Source organism: Podarcis liolepis (assembly GCF_965112155.1).
Source record: "Podarcis liolepis genome assembly, chromosome: 5".
Classification (NCBI taxonomy): Eukaryota; Metazoa; Chordata; class Lepidosauria; order Squamata; family Lacertidae; genus Podarcis; species Podarcis liolepis.
Window position 1 is genome coordinate 18297171 of NC_139556.1, and position 20619 is coordinate 18317789.

A 20619-nucleotide genomic window follows, 5' to 3' on the forward strand; every position below is an offset into this window, starting at 1 on the left:
TTTCTGACCATACGCTAGAGCAATTGCAGGCCTCCTGACCCACAAAGTTAAAACAAGTGACAAACAGTTTCCAGCAGTGACTCTTCGTAAATCCCGTTTGGTCCTTTCTTCTTATGCACTGTTGATTGACTCTTTGGGTGACTGGGTTATCAGGTTTCTTCCCAAGCCCCCTCCTCTGTAAAAGAAAGCTCTGAAAAACAGCATGAAGGAAGCCTTCTCTGTGTATTTCAAGTTCCTATTCAAGTTTCTTTGAAGACCTCCTACCATGTTAGTGCATTTTCAAGCTGAAAATACGCTTAAGGCATTTGAAGTGCTGCTGAGTTTCTTCCCCGCCCCTACTCCCCCAGCTTTACTTGGTAACAAATGACTCCCTTTGCCTAATTGTTTTCAAGTTTCCCATTTCTTTTTAAAACCAATTCTTTTCTAGAAAATAGGGAATGTTAGATCTCCGTCTCTGTGCTGGTCTCTTGGTTACACTCCATCCCGTTTGTGGCTTTGCTCCTCTCCAGGGCCAGCTTTATGTCCAGTTCTCTGAGCTGTTTCAGGAAGCCACGGTTTGGGAGAATGCACCGGTGCTTGAGCACTTGATCAATGGCATCAACCACAGTCATGTTCTTGTAAATCATCAGATATGCCAAGACCAAGGCAGCTGAGCGGCTCCGACCCATGGCACAGTGGACCAAAATCTTGCCTGTGGAAGTGAAGAAAAAGAAACCATTCAGATTCTTTGCCACTGGCACTTCTCCATTTGTCATTGGTGTTGGGCAAATCCAGGGGAGCGGGTGGCGCTGTGGTCTAAACCACTGAGCCTCATGGGCTTGCTGATCGGAAGGTCGGCGGTTCGAATCCGCGCAACAGAGTGAGCTCCACTTGCTCTGTCTAAGCTCCTGCCAACCTACAGTTTGAAAGCACACCAGTGCAAGTAGATAAATAGGTACTGCTGTGGCAGGAAGGTAAATGGCATTTCCGTGCGCTCTATTGTTCTGTTGTGCCAGAAGCAGTTTAGTCATGCTGGCCACATGACCTGGAAAGCTGTCTTGTGGACAAACGCCGGCACCCTCGGCCTGAAAGCAAGATGAGCACTGCAACCCCATAGTCACCTTTGAGTGGGCTTAACCGTCCAGCGGTCCTTTACCTTTACTTTTATACTTACACAGGGTCATATGTAAGTGGTGAGTGTGGATACCCCACAGTCTTGTGTGCAGGCACAAGGGCCCCCATGTGATCCATGCAAATCGGCAGAGGATAAAGTTATCACCCCCTTCCCCACTTATCAAATGGTGACTGAGGAGGGCAGTTTGCGTCCTCATCAGGCTTTTGGGGTCACCCAACTCAGCAACACACCTAATCCCCCCCTTTTTTTACTGCCACTTCCAAAAATTGGATTATTGGAGGAGGGGGAGAGAAAAAAGCCAGATCAGGCCTTTGCTTGGTCTGGGACACGGGGGTTAACAGTCCCTGGTTTAACAAGAAGAGGGGGTTTGGGAAATTGGAGGTGGGTGGAAGGGAAGAACGATTTGGATTGGGTCAGAAATAACAGAGTTATTTCTCGTATTTAGATTGGTTTATGATTTATGACATGAATTATTCTGGTATGGCACTGTTCTCCTTTTTTTGTAGTTTGACTAGAGAGGATCTGGTCTCCAGACCTTACCCCCAGTCTTAACCTTGTAAGCACTCTGCCAGGCTCATAAGCACTGCAACTAAAGGAGGATTCCCCCCCGCCCCGGATCGTGAATGTGTGGTAGGGATGATTGATTTTGAAAAGCCCATGCAGAGTCAAGGACTGTCCTAGATGAGCAGCTCAGGTACATGGATTTCAAAGTAAAGGAGTAAAGGTAAAGGGACCCCTGGTTATTAGGTCCAGTCGTGGACGACTCTGCGGTTGCGGCGCTCATCTCGCTTTACTGGCCGAGGGAACCAGCGTACAGCTTCTGGGTCATGTGGCCAGCATGACTAAGCCGCTTCTGGCGAACCAGAGCAGTGCATGGAAACGCCGTTTACCTTCCCACCGGAGCGGTACCTATTTATCTACTTGCACTTTGACGTGCTTTCGAACTGCTAGGTTTGCAGGAGCAGGGGCCGAGCAACGGGAGCTCACACCATCGTGGGGATTTGAACCGCCGACCTTCTGATCAGCAAGTCCTAGGCTCTGTGGTTTAACCCACAGCACCACCCACGTCCCAAGGATTTCAAAGTACTCTTGTCTTATTCTGGTCCTGTGGAGGAGCCCTTTGAGAAAGGCAGGTTGGCTGTTGCAGCGCCACAGACAGAACCTAGTGAGCAACTGGCGCTTGCAAGGTTTCAAAGTGGATTTAGTCTTATGGAGACTATCCCAGACTCCATTCATTTTTGGGAGAACTAGAATCTCTTAACGGGGCACACTGTAACATGTGACAAATGCGTGTATCCAGTTTGCCATGTCTACATATGGTGTGGAGCTCCAATAGGTGAAACAGTTCTGTCCCTTGACCACCGTCGCTTCCACCACTGCCCATGAAAGGGAGTGGGCCAAGCGTTCTGGCAGGATTGGAGCGCTTGCCATGAGCTTATGCTATTTTGAGGTCCTGCATTAAGGCAGCTGACTCAAATGGTTAGCTTTTAAACAAGAGGTGCTCAAAGTGGGAGATTTGTTGCCTGCAGTGTTTGGGAGCAGGCTGTTTATGCTCTGTCTTCTGCATATACTCGGAGGTTCTTTGATTGCTTGTTCCAGTTTATGTGTCCATTTTTTAAAATAAAGCAGCATAGCCACACATGGGAAGGAGCGGTGCTGAATAGGTGTGATTTAAGTAGGGGCAGATAGGGATGCAGCATCTGTAGTAGCTGCAAGAGATTACCTCCTCCCACCCATATGGACACAGGATCACAGGGTTAGAGAAAACACCCATGCCTGGTGATGGTCTTAGGTTCGGCAGGCTCACACACCATGCCAGCTAGGCCGTTGCAGATAACGCCCAGACGGAAGCCCATTTTCCTTACTCGTTTCATTCCGGAGTGCTCTATCAATGAATTCGGCAGCAGAGTAAAAGAACTGGCTAAGATTGAAGGTGGGCAGATCATCTGCCTCCACCCCGTGGTACTCGATGTCCATGTCCCTGTAGTATTCTGGTCCCGTATCGACGTTCCACCGGCCATGGGCTGCATTGAGGATGTGGGTGAAGCCGGCTTTCTCAAGGCTGTAGCGATCCAGGGCTGTTTTCCTGGGTCAAAGCAATCAGAGGCTGTTAGGCAAGGGCTCTGCGGTTATGGCATAGTTCAGTTGGCATGGCATGAGAATCTCAAAGTATAATAATAATAATAATAATAATAATAATAATAATAACAATAACAACAACAACAACAACAACAACAACAACAACAACAACAACAACAACAAAACAACAATATATTAATAATAATATAATTTATTTATACCCTGTCCATCTGGCTGGGTTTCCCCAGCCACTCTGGGCAGCTCCCAACAGAATATTAAAAACTCAATAAAGCATCAAACATTAAAAACTTCTCTAAGCAGGGTTGCCTTCAGATGTTTACTAAAAGTCAGATAGTGAGTGGGTGCCACTACCGAGAAGGCCCTCTGCCTGGTTCCCTGTAACCTCACTTCTCGCAGTGAGGGAACCGCCAGAAGGCCCTCAGAGCTGGACCTCAGTGTCCGGGCTGAACGGTGGGGGTGGAGACACGCCTTCATGGCTTTGAGACCGACGTTGGGCAAAAGATTCCAGCTTTGCAGGGAGTTGCACTAGATGACCCTTGTGGTGCCTTCCAACTCTTTTGTTATTGTTTAGTCGTGTCCAACTATTCGTGACCCCATGGACCAGAGCACGCCAGGCACTCCTGTCTTCCACTGCCTCCTGCAGTTTGGTCAAACTCATGCCGGTAGCTTTGTGAACTCTACAGCTCTTTGATTCTATGATTCTGTGCTGCTCCTTTCGAAGGCTGAGCCGAAGGGCGGCTGTTGCTGGACCAACACCAGAGCTCTCTTGATTCTATGATACATCACTTTCGTCTCTTCCCCACTTCAATGTTACGCTGAACGCAAGCATGATCTATTTCTACAACTGTTTGTGTGAAAAGAGTGCCCACTTGATGCTTTTCACAGCTCAGCTATGGCGTAGGCAGGTACCCGGATGGCACACACATTGAATGTAACGTGTACATCCTTTTGGTATTGGTATCCTTTTGGTATTGGTATCCTACATCCTTTTGGTATTTGCTTACGCTTTTCAGTCTGCAAAGTGCCCCAGCCCCAGCTGACAAAGCATCACAGTGAGTTAGGCAGGTGGGCAAACATTTATTTAACTGAAACAGATTAATAAGGGCACAGGAACGTGATTGCCTGCTAGGACCTAGATCCTGCATGAACTTAAAATTAAGGAAAACTGGGACATTCTGGGATCAAATCAGAAACTGGGGTGGCTTCTGTAAATCCAGGACTGTCCCTGGAAAAGAGGGACACTTGCAATAGCAGATTTTCTTTTTGAACACTCTTGCTGTTTAAAGGCATCAAAGGCGGTGCCAGGGATATAAGTCCCTTTTGTATCAACTACAGATAGGTAGCTGTGTTGGTCTGCCATAGTCAAAACAAAAAAATTCCTTCCAGTAGCACCTTAAAGACCAACTAAGTTAGTTCTTGGTATGAGCTTTCGTGTGCAAGCACACTTCTTCAGATACCATATCTAACTTAGTTGGTCTTTAAGGTGCTACTGGAAGGAATTTTTTTGTTTTGTATCAACTGTAGCTGCAAAAGTACTTTCCCATGAAAACAACTAGATTAGGTAACAGCCACAATAGCCTCCTGGTAATCCCATTTTTTTACTTCCTTGTTGTTAGGGGTTCCTAATAGAACTATCTCCACCCCATCCCACAGCCAAAAAGAAGTTTGATACATATACAGTGGTGCCCCGCAAGACGAATGCCTCGCAAGACGGAAAACTCGCTAGACGAAAGAGTTTTCCGTTTTGGAGGTGCTTCGCAAAACGAATTTCCTATGGGCTTGCTTCGCAAGACGAGAATGCCTTGCGAGTTCCTGCGGGTTTTTTCCCCTCCCCCCCTTTTTCTAAGCCGCTAAGCTGCTTATCAGCTGATCCGATCAGCAGATAAGCCGCTAATAGCGCTAATCCGCTAATCCGTCAATGGGCTTGCTTCGCAAGGCGAAAAAACCGCTAGACGAAGAGAATCACAGAACGGATTCTTTTCATCTTGCGAGGCACCACTGTATTGTGTCTGAATTGATGCTTTCTGGCTCTGGCCTTTAATTAAGGTGCCACGTAGTGAAATCCATGTGTTCTTTTAAAAATACATTTTTTTAAAAAAAGTTTTGCATGATAAGACACCCACTTTTAAATATAAAGCAGTTTTTAAACATTTCTGTACAAGTTCAATATGAGTATTGGTTCCGAAAAGAAGGAGCCTGCACCACCTATTTTTAAATATCTGCTTTTTCACAAAAGTGTCCAATTCCTGGCATTACATTCTTGCAGCTCCCCAGTAAAAGACTTTGGAAAGGGTAGCATCCCATGAAACCCGAAGCTTTGTTTATTACATGTCTGAAAGCGCTTGTAAAAGTTTCATTCCTTCTGGGCAGTGTCTACAACAGCATTCTATTACAAAAGGAATGAAGGGCAAATTAGATGTTGCACCAAAATGCATGCAAGTTTTTGGTGGGTTTTTTCTTCTCTTTTTAATGTAAAGCAGCTTTGGGGAGGCTTTGGTTTGGAGCAGAGAGACAGCTTGCGGGTGTGGGGAAGGAAGACTCAGGGGTGTCTTTCCCACCGATGCTCTCTCACTCAAAATCATCTCTCGCCCAAGCTGCTTTTTCTCCATACACAGCTCTTCAGGGGATCAGTATGTGTACAAATTTCAAGCAAATGCTGGCATAAAACAGGCAGGGAGTGGTTAGAATTGTGAAGAAGGGACAAATTAGGGCCCTCGTATTTACGGGACTGCCTCTCCTGGCATGCCCCGCAGAGGACCTTAAGGTCCATGAATAACCATAGTTTAGAGGTCCCAGGCCCTAAGGGAGTCAGACTATCCTCCACCAGGGCCAGGGCCTTTTCAGTGATGGCTCCGACCTGGTGGAATGCTCTGTCCCATGAGACTAGGGCCCTTCAGGATTTAACCTCCTTCTGTCAGGCCTCTAAGACAGAGCTATTCCGCCTGGCTTTTAATTTGAATTCAGCCTGATCTTTTATTTCTCTTCTCTTCCCTCTCCCTCCACTTTTATGAAGATCACTCGCTCTGAGACCCCAAAGCTAATTCTCCTCTGGCCTCCTCGCTGGCCCAAGTAGGACCAATTCCAGCCAGCTAGCTCTGGGGATTATCTAATTGATTTTTGAATTTTATTGTTATTCATGTTTTTATACTGTGTTTTATGCTGCTTTTATAATTAAGTGTTTTAAATTTGTTGTTAGCCACCCTGAGCCCGGCTTTTGAACCGGGAAGGGCGGGGTATAAATAAAATTATTATTATTATTATTATTATTATTATTATTATTATTATTATTATTATTATATTCTCTGATGGGTCATTTTAAGGCCACCTACCAAACCTCTAAACCCCTTTATTTCCCTCCTGCCCCAGAAATACCTTTCAGTTATCCTACACAGAATCTACACTTGCATTTGCACAGCATAGCCCCGAGAGCATGATGTCAGAGCCGCATTTCCACTGTGATCCATTCATTACAGGCATAATGCTCTCCATGACTACTGGAGGCCATGTGTCTTGGCATAACTTACTCATCTCCTATGTAGAGGTTGGGCCAGACTTCGTTGACGTGGGTATACTTCGGACTGCCTTTCCAGAAGAGCCTTTCCAGGTCAAACGCTCCAGGGGTGCAGTAGTCCCCATTGGGGTCTACTTTGACGGCTGCGTAAGCACTGATCTTCCCAGACTTCAGGGCCATTGAAGAGCTTGATGGATGACGGAGGAAACAAAATCCAAAAACCTGCAACACCAAGCAGAAGGTGAGGTTGCTGTTAAGAGACCCAAGTGAACACAGTTCTCCCTAGAGATTATATTGGCATTGTTGTACCTTAGGTAAAGGTAAAGGGACCCCTGACCATTAGGTCCAGTCGTGACTGAATCTGGGGTTGTGGCGTTCATCTTGCTTTATTGGCCGAGGGAGCCGGTGTACAGATGTGGCCAGCATAACTAAGCCACTTCTGGCAAACCAGAGCAGCACACGGAAACGCCGGAGCGGTATCTATTTATCTACTTGCACTGGTGTGCTTTTGAACTGCTAGGTTGGCAGGAACAGGGACCAAGCAATGGGAGCTCACCCCGCCGTGGGGATTCGAACCACCGACCTTCTGATCAGCAAGTCCTAGGCTCAGTGGTTTAACCCACAGCGCCACCCACGTTCCCACCTGTTGTACCTTACAACAGGCCTATTAGGACTGCTTTTTTAAAAGGGGGGGAATAAGGCTATTTATATGACAATTTTTGACTGATGAAAAGCGCCTCTCTGGGTGGCGCTTTCCCCCCCTCTTTTTGCAGCACGGAGGGGGTAATTTAAACGAGATTATGGATGAGAGGCATCTCAGCTTCACTCTGCCCTCAGGCAGAACATATGTTTCTGCTTTGACTCTGGAGGAGCTTATAATGAAAAATTTAAAATATTGGCCAACTCAACCTCTCGTCTCTGGAATGAAAAAGCCGAAGCAGTGGTATTGTGAGAAAGGTTAGTCAAATACTGAGGACCTGACATCCAAATCCTTTTTGTGTTTCATAAGGTTTGAGGTACCTGGCTCTATTTGAAACCTTTTTTAAAAAAAAAAAAACAGCACCACACATACCGTGGAGTAATTGGGGGTTGTGTTTGCCAAACTTCACAAAGTGCTTCAAGTTCTTAAAAAGAAAGCTGATCCCAGCCCCATTATTTGCAGTCGCCCCTGTCTAGGATGACATTTTAATTGGGGTGGGGGAGAGGAGAAAGAGCTGTCTAGGATTGTACCTGTTCCCCCTTTCTGAAGGTAACCTCCTGAGCCAGAAGTTAGTCAATCTCCATATGTAAAATATGGCTTCCTCCAAGAGAGTCTAACCGGTGGGTGGCTTATGGCTTAGAATGCTCATCGTGAGACAGTTAAACTGGTCATTTCCATAGCAAACACAATAATGGTGACCTACAGCAAGGCTGCTGATGAGGTAAAGCTGAGACGCCCGCTTACCTTTCTTTATGGACCCAAACAATGTCAGACAAGCTCTCGGTGGCTGGACTTGTATGGCGAAGCTTCTCCCCTCACAATATTGCGCATCTACAAACATGGAATTTTGGCTGTGTCTGCCAATAGGTAGGACAGAACAAATAGGGTTTCCCCTCAAGCAGGCAGGGGCTGAGTGTTGTGTTGAGGTTTCAAAACTCCAATTTAGAAGCAATGGCTGGATTTCAAGGGCTTTGTCAGAATTGATGCTTTTGAATTATGGTGCTGGAGGAGACTCTTGAGAGTCCCATAGACTGCAAGAAGATCAAACCTATCCATTCTGAAGGAAATCAGCCCTGAGTGCTCACTGGAAGGACAGCTCGTGAAGCTGAGGCTCCAATACTTTGGCCACCACATGAGAAGAGAAGACTCCCTGGAAAAGACCCTGATGTTGGGAAAGATGGAGGGCACAAGGAGAAGGGGACGACAGAGGACGAGATTGACCAAACTGCGGGAGGCAGTGAAAGACAGGAGTGCCGGGCGTGCTCTGGTCCATGGGGTCACGAAGAGTCGGACACGATTGAACGACTAAACAACAACAAGTAAGAAAGCCTGTTGGCTGGTGAAAGCCAGGCTTGTCCATCGTCTCTCCCCCTCGCTGTCTTGTTGAGCTTCCATTGATTTTGGCGGGGATGGAATAGGGCAACTTCCTGGTAATGTTGTGCCCTTGACTCCTGTAATGGAACCAGATTTCTGGTGTGATGATAATATGATAATTATAATCGTATTACAATTATGGAGCAGCTTTTCAGCTGACTTCCAGAGAAAAGCCGAATGGCATCCCGTTCAAGATGACTCATCCGCTGGGGGAAGATGATCTAAAACATTCTGAGCTGCCATTAGGGCCCTAATTGCTTTGAGTGCCTTGGCAGGAAAGTGGTATATTTACAGACAGGCAATAAATCAATGAAGAGAGGATAGAAGTTGACAGTGAGCACATGGAAACTAATGGCAGACAATAAAATAGGCTGCAGTGTCACTGGGAAAATGACGCACAATGAAAACATTTCAAGAAGGATCACACGATGTATGTGCTTCTATGCTAATGCTAGAAGATTGAGCCAAGTTGGGGGAAGCAGAGTGTCTGACATTTGCTTACAGGAAAAAATAAGGCTTCTCTGGGCTTATCAGAGAACACTAGCAGAACAAAAAGATGCTTATCTCTAGATTTAAAATCTATGAAAAGGGCAGAGTAAAGTTGTATTGGGTTGGGAGTTGCATTGATATATATGTCAAAGAAGGCACAGAGGGCAGCTAAAGGAGATCTTACGAGAATGACTTCCACACTCATCAAATAAATGCAAATTTAGTTCGTGGTCAAGAGACACATTTGTGTAAGCAATACCCAGGATCTCGTGAAAGACCTCAAATCACTTGGGAACAATGACTTGAATGCTCCCAGATTTAAAAGGTATGTGGATGGGAAATTGTTCAGAAAATTTCATACACTCAGTTAATTTCAAAAGAGGAAATTTTTCAGATCTGGAATCAAATCTGGATCTAGTCATAAGAGAGCTAAGTCACAGATGCTATATTTAGCATAGTGTTCAAGGCGACTCTGGCAAAGCATATATTTAAATACAGTGGTACCTCGGGTTACATACACTTCAGGTTACATACGCTTCAGGTTACAGACTCCACTAACCCAGAAATAGTACCTCAGGTTAAGAACTTTGCTTCAGGATGAGAACAGAAATTGCGTGGTGGCAGCGGGAGGCCCCATTAGCTAAAGTACTGCTTCAGGTTAAGAACAGTTTCAGGTTAAGAACGGACCTCTGGAACGAATTAAGTATGTAACTGTACATTAAAAAGACAGGAAACCAGCTGTGGCGTTTGCCCATTTGTTTGAAAATGTCTGTACAGGGGAGAGAGAAAGGGTTAAAATTTAGACCAATAGGAAAGCCGGAGGCGGAGCCTACCTGTTTATAAAAGGGCTTAGCCCAAGGTTTGGGTGTGGTTAGTTGGTTGGTTTTAGTGGGTTGGTTGGTTGGGAAAGGCAGATGGAAATGTAGTTGGCAGGCAGTTGGAAATAGAGAGACAGTTAGTGCAGTGGGTTCTTGTGTGAGGGGAGGTAGAAGAGACAGAGACAGGATAAAATAAGACTAAGAAGGTAAAGAGTAACAATGTTTGGAATGCAGTTAAAGTTTGTTTGTGTCTGCAGTAAACTACACTCTTCTTTGTTAACGTGAGAACCTGACTGAGACTAAGTGATTTACCGGGGAAGACCTGGTTGGTGGCAGCGGATTAGTGGTGGACAGGTCAATAGTCTGTGAGACGACTGGGGGCTCTGTACGAACGCCACAGCAGCAAGTAAGAGAGTGGGACTTTTGGAAGAATAAGGTATGGAAGAAATACTAAAGGCAGATGCGGAAACTGAATACATGCAAAAAAATCTGTCTCAGTCTTCACTGCGGAAGATATTTGGGAGAGGCCATTGCTTTTGAGGAGTTCACAAAAATAACTGTCAAACAGAGGTGTGATAAAGGATGACGTTTTAAACACATTTAATGGACAAATTAAAGTAAAATCAATTCATGGTTTGGCTGGTGGTCTCCTGGGGTAGGTTTTTCATACCTTGGAAACCAAATTCCATGATACTGGTTATCCACTGGCTGGCTGGCTGGTTTGCAGAAATTGCATGGGAATATTGAATGCCTTTGCAAGGTAATTGTTATGTACTGAGTTGAATAGGATCCAAACTGAAGCAGTCTGATTGGTCCTAGAACAATAGGATCCAAATTGCAGCAGTCTGATTGGTCCTAGAACAATAGGATTCAGAATGCAGCAGTCTGATTGGTCCTAGAACAATGCAGCAGTATGATTGGTTGGCAGGAACCACCCAATCATGCTCCAGATATAAGTGAATCCACAACCTGATTGGCTTACAGTAGAATTCCAGAATTAGCCAATCATGTGCAGCCCATTGTGTAAATAATGTATATAAAGCAGATACTGTGAGGGGACTTTCATTCATTCCTCCTCACCACTATGAGCTGAATAAAGAGCATGAAATCACTTTGCGACTCTGAGTATATTTCAGTAACTATTAGAACAGATTTCACTTCCGTGTAACTTTGACTATCTGGAACAGGGATGGGGAACGAGCATCTCTCCAGCTGTTGCAGGACTACAGCTTCCATCTCGGATTTTAACTATGCTGGCTTGGACTGATGGGAGTTGGAGTCAAACAACAACTGGAGGGCCATGATCTAAGGTTAGCTGTTCACCAGGTGCACAGTTATGGTACTCCTTGTTCCCTGTTGCTGTCTGCTTTCAGTGCTCAGTGGTCTTGAGTCAATTCAGAGGGCATGGGAAGATGATTTGTTTCCTTCTCTGGCTCAAGGCAAAAGAAGCCTGACCATTTTCCACCATCATAATCCAAATAGACAAAGCCCAGATCACACACCAGCCAATTTGCATTAAATGTGGAGTGCATTGGTGTAGGTGCTGTCTGATCATTTGTGGACTGATAGTTTTGTTTTCCAGGATGGTGGTTGATGCTTCATCAAGGACTTGTCCACACTTTGCTTGTCCCTAGAAAGCATGGGTCTGAGCAGTTTCCCACTTTTCCTGTGCTTTTGAGGCACTTTCTAGCATTTTCCCTGCCACTTTCCCTCGGAAAAGCTGCTCTTTACTGCTTAATCATAGCAAGCATCAATCTGCAGAAAACTCTGCTGATGTTTGCTCTGATTCAGCAGTAAAGAGCGGGTTTGTCTGGGGAAAAGCAATGGTACAAGCAGAAGTGTGGATGAGCCCCAATACAAGCTAATGACCAGTGATGGTCTCCTGATGGCCCAGAATTTCTCAAGATATTAGAGAGAGACCCATCAGGAGACAAAACCCAGCAGTTTTAGAGAGAGTAAGAGCCGAGGGTTTATTTCTATAGTTGAAACTGGGGGTATTCTGTTGGGGAGGGTGCTATTTTCTGGGGATTTGCTGCCTGTTTTTAGAAGTCATCATGCTTCCTATAAACTTATTTACAAATACATTGCTTCCAGGCAGCCTGTTAATTGGGCATTCATCCTGATCTGTTTGCTAGGAAGTTGCTGTTGTATTAATTACCCGCCCTTCACCCTAAGATACCAGGGTGGGTTAGAACAATCAAAACACAGTATGAAAAACAGTTCAAAACAACTTACAATCACAGAAATAAGGTGGGTCCTAAAAATGCCCATCTCAAGGGTCAAGGGCCTGGGAAAAGAGGTGTGTCTTCAACATTCCCCGAAAGCTGTCTAATGAAGAGGTCAGGTGCACCCCTGTGGGGACGGAGAGCCACAACTTAGGGGATGCCACAGAAAATGCCCTCTCCCAGGCCACCACCCCACGATCTTCTGAGCGTAGTGGAATAAACAGGAAGGCCCGCTCTGTTGATTTCAGCACCTGAGAGGGTCTGTAGGGATGAAGGTGGTCTTTCAGGATTCAGCTTACTGGCCCATGCCCAGTCCATCACCTCCAAGCAATGGTCTAACACCTCAACGGCCTCAGTCTGGTATATCTGAAGGAGCGTCTCCACCCGCATCGTTCTACCCGGACGCTGAGGGCCTTCTGGCGGTTCCCTCACTGCGAGAAGCCAAGTTACAGGAAACCAGGCAGAGGGCCTTCTCAGTAGTGGCGCCCACCCTGTGGAACGCCCTCCCACCAGATGTCAAAGAGAACAACTATCAGACTTTTAGAAGACATCTGAAGGCAGCCCTGTTTAGGGAAGCTTTTAATGTTTGATGCATTTCTGTATTTTAATATTTTGTTGGAAGCCACCCAGAGTGCCTGGGGAAACCCAGCCAGATGGGTGGGGTATAAATAATAAATTGTTCTTGTTGTTATCAACTGCCTCTCCTGATTCAGCTGAAGACTGAGAGATAGAACTAGGTGTCATCTGCAAATTGATGGCACTTCTAAATCTCCTGATAACAATGCCCAGAGGCTTCATTTAGATGTTAAATAGCGCAGGGGACAAGATGGAACTCTGTGGGGCATCACAGGGCAACTCCCATGGCACTGGACAGCTGGCTCCCACGACCACATTCTGGAAACATCCCAGGAGGTAAGAACAGAACCACTGAATCAAAGTAAAAGGTAAAGGACCCCTGGATGGTTAAGTCCAGTCAAAGGCAACCATGGGGTTGCGGCGCTCATCTCACTTTCAGGCCAAGGGAGCTGACATTTGTCCACAGACAGCTTTCTGGGTTATGTGGCCAGAATGACTAAACCACTTCTGGTGCAGTGGAACACTGTGATGGAAACCAGAGCACACGGAAACACCATTTACCTTCCCACTGCAGCGGTTTATCTACTTGCACTGCCGTGCTTTTGAACTGCTAGGTTGGCAGGAGCTGGGACAGAGCAACGGGAGCTCACCCCGCCGTGGGGATTCAAACCGCCGACCTTCCAATTGGCAAGCCCAAGAGGCTCAGAGGTCTAGACCACAGCGCCACCCACATCCACCACTGAAGCACAGTGCTCCCAACCACCACCTCCCTGGGCCGCTCTAGAAGGATATTGTAGTTAGCAATATCGAAAGCAGCTGAAAGAGGGAGAAGAACAAACTGTGCCATGCTGTCCATCTCTCCTGGTCAAAGCAATCAGCCAAGGTGACGGGTGCATTTTCAGTGTCATGACCAGGCGTGAAGCCAGACTGGAATGGATCCAAGTCATCAGCTTCTTCCAAGCATGCCTGAAGTTGAACCACCACCACTTTGCCCCCCAAAGGGGATTTTTGACTCTTGGTAGTTGTTCAACCACCTCCATCAAGGCAGATTGTATCTTCCCTTTCTCCAATGAAGCCTTAATCACTTCCTGGACCCGCCCAGTCAGCCCCCTATGGCAAGCTCTAAGAAGCCAAAAATGGACAAGGGTCAAGGAGCCAGATGGCCAGCTATACTTCAAGCAACTTGCCCTCCGCATCCCCAGGTTTCAATCATCTAAACTGATCCAGTATAGATTGAACAAACCATGCTCTAAACACACCACTGGACTTGCTCTAGCTGTGGCATCGAGCAATTTTGTCCCTAAAGCGCCTTGCAGAGTTGTCACAGCAGGCTTCTGAGGGTGCCAGAGCAATGCCACAATGGCCACCTTTAGTCGGGTTCAGACTGAATCTTATGCCACCTGCTCTCTTATGCCAAACCTCCTGTTTCATCGCACCCTTGACTTTCCAGGCGGAAAGATGGCTATTGTTACAAAATGCATTGGCAGGATGGATTTTGTAAAAGCAACCTTCTCCAGCCTGGAGTTCCAGGAGTTGTTAGGTTTCTGGCAACCACCAGTCTCCAGCTAGCATGGTCCATGGTTGGGAAGAAGGTGGGATCTAGTCCAACAACATCTGGAAGTCACCAGGCTTGGGGAGGCTGGTGTAAAGCACCAGGAGGGATGGTTTACTCTGAACTTGCTCCACAAGATAATCAGCTTGGATAGCTCTGTTGGTTAGAGTGTGATGATGCCAAAGTTGCAGGTTCAATCCCTGTATGGGACAGCTGCATATTCTTGCATCGTAGGGGGCTGGACTTGGGGTCCTTTCCAACTCTACAAGTCTTTGATTCCCCTAAGTACCTGTAAAGCTAACTTCACACCTCTTTTTCTTCAGCAGCATTGACTCATAAAAGTCTAGCTCTTTGCACTAGTCCTACACTACTAGCGCAAGGTAGAGGGCAGGAGCCAACACAGGGGTCTGTTGTGTCTGCTTCTGTGCCCCAAGTGCAGATCAGAATGCATGTTAGCTGCTAACCCTTCTGTTGAGGCAGGACTGAGCACTGCCATAGGATCTGTCTGTGCCAAAAGAATTCTTGTGGATCAGGCTGCCCACAGCAGATCAGGTATCGGTAGGCTATGGAGAGAGACTGTGTGTTTGAATTCATACCCTCCAACCTCTTGAGTCCCCAAACCGGGATGTGCGTCTGTGATCTGTGCGAGATGATGGAGTCCAAAAGACGTGCTTGGGGGGGGGCGTGCTTGCGCATTTTGGAGCACTGCACAGGGTTGCGTAATTGCATCTCCCCTCAAAAAGCGCATTTTTTGGGGGGTGAGATTTCAGCGTAAATCACTTGAGTTCACAGTACCCCCAATGGCCACCGTGCTCTTGCGTGAGAAAACTGGATGTCCTGTCCCGTTTTTTTCTGGGACGCTTGCAAGGCCTGATGAATGGGGTGGGGTGGGAGAGCAAGATTCTCAGATAAGGTCCAATGGTCATCTTTTGGATATATTTGAGTTTTAAATGGATAATGCTGAAGCAATGCATTTTCAGAGTATAGTGGTGCCCCGCAAGACGAATGCCTCGCAAGACGGAAAACTCGCTAGACGAAAGAGTTTTTGGAGGTGCTTCGCAAAACGAATCTCCTATGGGCTTGCTTCGCAAGACGAACATGTCTTGCGAGTTCCTGCTGGCTTTTCCCCCTTCCCCCCTTTTTCTAAGCCGCTAAGCCGCTTATCAGCTGATCCGATCAGCAGATAAGCCGTTAAAAGCCGCTAAAAGCCGCTAATAGCGCTAATCCGCTAATCCGTCAATGGGCTTGCTTCGCAAGACGAAAAAACCGCTAGACGAAGAGAACCACAGAACGGATTCTTTTCGTCTTGCGAGGCACCACTGTATTTGTTTACTTTTTGTTTCTAGCTCATAATAACTATAGCAACATTTTGTCAACGCAGATCAGCTACCCAATTTCTGTATTAAAGCGGAGCCACAGGCATGGCAGGAGAAAGAGGAGCAGGTGCAACAACCCCACTGCCCTCTCAAAATGGCACTCCTGCTGTGGAGACCTTAAAGTGCTACTCTGGTTACATGATATTTTGCAAATCCTAGCAACCACCCAAAGGAGCCTCGTGGCTCACTATGTACCTGTCACTTATTAGGAGAGAAGGCAGGCCCTGGATTTCTATATGCTTATCTGATCAAAGATGCAATATTTGCAAACAATGTAGTTTTCATGGTGCAGGGATGACTTTGCTTCAGATCTCCCACTAAAACAACAACAACTAAAAATGAATGGAAGATCGATGTCTGAAAATATGCTGCTAAGAATCCTGCCGAATTGATTTTGGGTTGATTTAATGGCAACAGGTTCTTTGAAAAGAATCCCCTCTAACTTTCTTAAAACAAAACAAAAAAAAGTTAATTTAATCCTTATCATTCTAATTTCTCAGATATTGTTTTTGGTGGTTGTTTCTTTAGGGGAAGGGGAAATTGTGAAGAGGTTTTTCTGTGTGTGTCTCGTGCAGTTGTAGTTTAAAACGAGTTTGAGTATAATCTATTTTATGCCACTATTCCTTTACCCTCTCTCTGCATCTCTTCTCTACTCGCTCGTATATTCTCCAGGCCAGCAACTTCTTTTTTAAAAATCGTTTTCGCACTTGGTCTTCACTGCCAGCGCATGTGGTTAACGTGAAGCCAGTTCAGCTGGGTTGGCTGACATAAGGCATTAAAATTTCCTGAATGACAGACATAAGCCATCTATAGTAGAAGCAGGGCAACAGAATTCGATGTAAGGGAAGGGGAACTGAAAGAAAATAAAGAGCCGAGGAGCAGAGGAGAAGGGAGGGGAGAGCATCTAAAAGATCCCCAGAGTAGATTTTTAAAATCTCCCAAACCAGATCTCCGTTTAGCATAAACGATAAAAAGGTTCGTCCCATAGGAAAGAAAGAAGTGCAGCTCATTGTATAATATTTTGGAATGCTGAATGACCTCACTGAATCCCCAAATGAATGAATCCCTAATGTTACTCATGCCTCTGCCCTGAAATGGTTTTAAGAAGCCAGCAGCTCCTTTGAAAGGACAGCCTAAACACTCAGTTTCCCCCCTTGCCTGGTTGTCCTCTCCCAGAATTTTTTAAGGGAAAGGGCGAAAAGGGAGTCGAGCATTCTCTCATCTTGCCTTACCTGTGACTTTATCCAGGAGCTGTAGGTAGCGTGGATCTTCGGAGTGTGACAGGGACGGCAAAGGAAATCTTTGCCAACTTTGAAACTGGCATCTATTTTTAGAGCAGGATTTGCTGACTGACCTTGTGTGATACCCACTCAAAGGGGAGAATCTTTACATCTGCTACTAAAACGACTCCCTAATGTGACCTGAAACCGGTGGCCTCGGCCGTTCAGCAACTCCAGGCTGCTGGAGCAGATCAGGGTTCAAGTCAGAGAGGCTGGTGTGCGAGTCGTGCAGGCTCCAGTCGTGTGCAAAAAGGCATACTTGGACCTATGCTAGCCTCGGGTCAGAGGCCATACCAGCTATCCCTTTCACAGTACCAATGGTATGTAACTCGCCGGAGCTGCCAAGGTTGCTCTGTGCCTCCTAACGCTATAAGTCTTTATTATTTATCTGTCATAAGAGTCCTTATAGGGACGCGGGTGACTCTGTGGTCTAAACCACAGAGCCTAGGGCTTGCCAATCAGAAGGTCAGCGGTTCGAATCCCCGCGACGGGGTGAGCTCCCGTTGCTCAGTCCCTGCTCCTGCCAACCTAGCAGTTCGAAAGCACGCCAAAAAAAGTGCAAGTAGATTAATAGGTACCGCTCCAGCAGGAAGGTAAACAGCGTTTCCGCGAGCTGCTCTGGTTCACCAGAAGCAGCTTAGTCATGCTGGCCACATAGCCCGGAAAAACTGTCTGCGGACAAACACTGGCTCCCTCGGCCTATAGAGCGAGATGAGCGTGCAACCCCAGAGTCATCCGCGACTGGACCTTTACCTTTACCAAGAGTCCTTATACCAGCTGGCCCAGTATTGTCTACTTAGACTGCAGCAGTTACCCAGGGTTTCTCGCCAGAGGTCCTACCCAACCCCAGAGCTTGATTCTTTTTTTTAAAAAAATATACCTTAATTTATTTGGTTTTTCAGATTAAAGTTTTACAATCACACATACAACATAAAAACAAGATTCCAAAGAATCTGCTGGTCCTCCCTCCTCCTCTTTGTGGGTCCTATTGTTAGTCATTTCCTCCTGCATCTTTTATGATTATCCAAATGTTTTACATCTCCATTACAGTCATACCTCGGGTTGAAGTAGCTTCGGGATAAGTATTTTTGGGTTGTGCGCTGCGGCGACCCGGAAGTAATGGAGTGTGTTACTTCTGGGTTTCGCCGCTCGTGCATGCGCAGACGGTCAAAATGGCGCAGACAAACGGTTCGGGAATCAGTGTGTTTTTACATGAGTAGAATGTGTCCTTTTATTTAAAATGCATCTCTGGGTTATTTGTGGGACATAGGAACTCGTTCATTTTTTCTTCAAAATATAGTCCAGCTCCCCACAAGGTCTCAGGGATAGTGAACCGGCCCCCTGCTGAAAAAGTTTGCTGACCCCTGGGCTAAATGAACCAACAGAGTCATAGAATCATAGAATCATAGAGTTGGAAGAGACCACAAGGGCCATCGAGTCCAACCCCCTGCCAAGCAGGAAACACCATCAGAGCACTCCTGACATATGCTTGTCAAGCCTCTGCTTAAAGACCTCCAAAGTAGGAGACTCCACCACACTCCTTGGCAGCAAATTCCACTGTCGAACAGCTCTTACTGTCAGGAAGTTCTTCCTAATGTTTAGGTGGAATCTTCTTTCTTGTAGTTTGGATCCATTGCTCCGTGTCCGCTTCTCTGGAGCAGCAGAAAACAACCTTTCTCCCTCCTTTATGTGACATCCTTTTATATATTTGAACATGGCTATCATATCACCCCTTAACCTCCTCTTCTCCAGGCTAAACATGCCCAGCTCCCTTAGCCGTTCCTCACAAGGCATCGTTTCCAGGCCTTTGACCATTTTGGTTGCCCTCCTCTGGACACGTTCCAGTTTGTCTCAGTTGGTTTAAGGCACCTTAATGCGTTCGTAAGTTGAGTGTTTTTAAAAAATTCTCTGTATTTCCCTCTCTATCGACAGCCCTTTGTTATGACATTTAAATGACATATTAAGTAAACCACAATTCGAATTAAGATAAAACATTTTGAAGAGTTGCCCAGATTTCAGTAACCAGCAAGTGGTGTAGTTTAGCAAGTTGCAAAACTGGTGTAGGAAAATCACTGAAAAGGCAAATTTTGCAATGGAAGAATTAGAATAGATTTGGGAGACTGAAGAGCAGTGCAGAAATGCTTCAAACAAACAAAATATAAAGTATGGTCTATTTTTATTAATGATTGGCATCAATTACAGAAGGGTTTGTCCTTGTTTTCAAATTGTTGTTGTTGTTAAATCGTTTTCTTAATGTAGCAACCACATTTAGCTTAAATATTTTTTACGAACTTTGCTACTTTTTCAAAGCTGCTGCTGCTCTCTGTAATATATAAATTAAAGTCGAGCGCTGGTTATTCCAACAGGGTGACCAAAGCAAAATTCAGCTAACATCCCGACTCTTTGCCACTTAGTATACAGTGGTGCCCCGCAAGACGAATGCCTCGCAAGACTGAAAACTTGCTAGACGAAAGAGATTTCCGTTTTGGAGGTGCTTCGCAAAACGAATCTCCTATGGGCTTGCTTCGCAAGACGACAGTGTCTTGCTAGTTCCTGCTGGTTTTTTTTCCCCTCCCCCCCTTTTCTAAGCCGCTAAGCCGCTTATCAGCTGATCCGATCAGCAGATAAGCCGCTAAAAGCCTCTAAAAGCCTCTAATAGCGCTAATCCGCTAATCCTTCAATGGGCTTGCTTCGCAAGACGAAAAAAACGCTAGACGAAGAGAATCACAGAAAGGATTCTTTTCGTCTTGCGAGGCACCACTGTATTCAGGAACCAGCCTCTTAATCTGAGAGTCAGACTGGATGTTCTTTAGGTACCGGTGGCCCTGTGGTTTTATTTCTGTGAACGATGAAATGTTCCCATTTTCAGAATTGCAGTATAAATTTTGCTTTTGGAAGCCAGTTGGATTGTTTGAGCATGAATAGATTGTGGTTTTTTGTTGTTCTGTTACTGATACCTTCTTGAGTGTCTGGGATATTAAACTGAAATGGATACGCTTGTTTATCCCTTCCTGTCAAAACAATGCATGCTCCTTTTGCCTCTCTAGAATTAAACCAAATGTTTCCGAGTCGGTCTTGGCTCCTAGGGATAAGCATTCTGCTTCGGAGACAATACTGTTTATTACAGTGAACTCTTTCTCTCTCCACCTCTCCTGTTGCTGCCTTGAAAATATGAACAATTTAGAAGCCAAGCTGGTCAAGCGACTATGTTATACCATGTGTCTCCCATTTTTCCCTGCTTTGTCAGGAAATGCTCTCAGATCTACACTTTCTAAAGTTGGACGCCAGCAACTGAAGCATTCTGGCCTAGCTACCCGAGGAGCCAAACCCGAGCCTTGATTGTTCCTCTTCAGACTCCAGGTCAGGATGCACATGACTGAGTACCCATCTATAATTACATAAATACTAAGAAAGGCAGTACAGTGGTGCCTCGCAAGACGAACGCCTCGCAAAACGGAAAACTCACAAGACGAAAGAGTTTTCCGTTTTTGAGTCGTTCCGCAA

At 45.9% G+C, this 20619-nt stretch overlaps 1 protein-coding gene across 3 annotated transcripts; it reads right to left on the reverse strand.

Moving 5' to 3' along the window:
• Positions 1-381: 381 nt before the first annotated feature.
• On the reverse strand, positions 382-17196 carry DUSP29 (dual specificity phosphatase 29). 3 transcript variants are annotated; one of them, XM_083502907.1, is made up of 5 exons: positions 17068-17196; positions 12342-12458; positions 6739-6947; positions 2980-3200; positions 382-691 (listed from the first exon to the last, which is right to left on the reverse strand). In XM_083502907.1, exons 2-5 carry the CDS (start codon positions 12375-12377, stop codon positions 441-443), a joined length of 717 nt encoding a protein of 238 aa, XP_083359033.1. In that variant the 5' UTR covers positions 12378-12458; positions 17068-17196; the 3' UTR covers positions 382-440. The 3 variants fall into 3 exon arrangements, with proteins under 3 accessions (XP_083359033.1, XP_083359035.1, XP_083359034.1); XM_083502909.1 differs by lacking the exon at positions 12342-12458 and having other exon boundaries at positions 17068-17144; XM_083502908.1 differs by lacking the exons at positions 12342-12458; positions 17068-17196 and adding an exon at positions 8170-8871.
• Positions 17197-20619: the final 3423 nt, after the last annotated feature.

Coding starts and splice junctions, on each gene's coding strand:
- DUSP29 (XM_083502907.1), bottom strand. CDS start 12,377: ATGGGCATTTTTAGGACCCACCTTATTTCTGTGATT. Junction 3,201..6,738: donor AACCTCTACATAGGAGATGA/GTAAGTTATGCC, acceptor GCTTTGACCCAG/GAAAACAGCCCTGGATCGCT. Junction 692..2,979: donor AGCACTCCGGAATGAAACGA/GTAAGGAAAATG, acceptor TCACTTCCACAG/GCAAGATTTTGGTCCACTGT.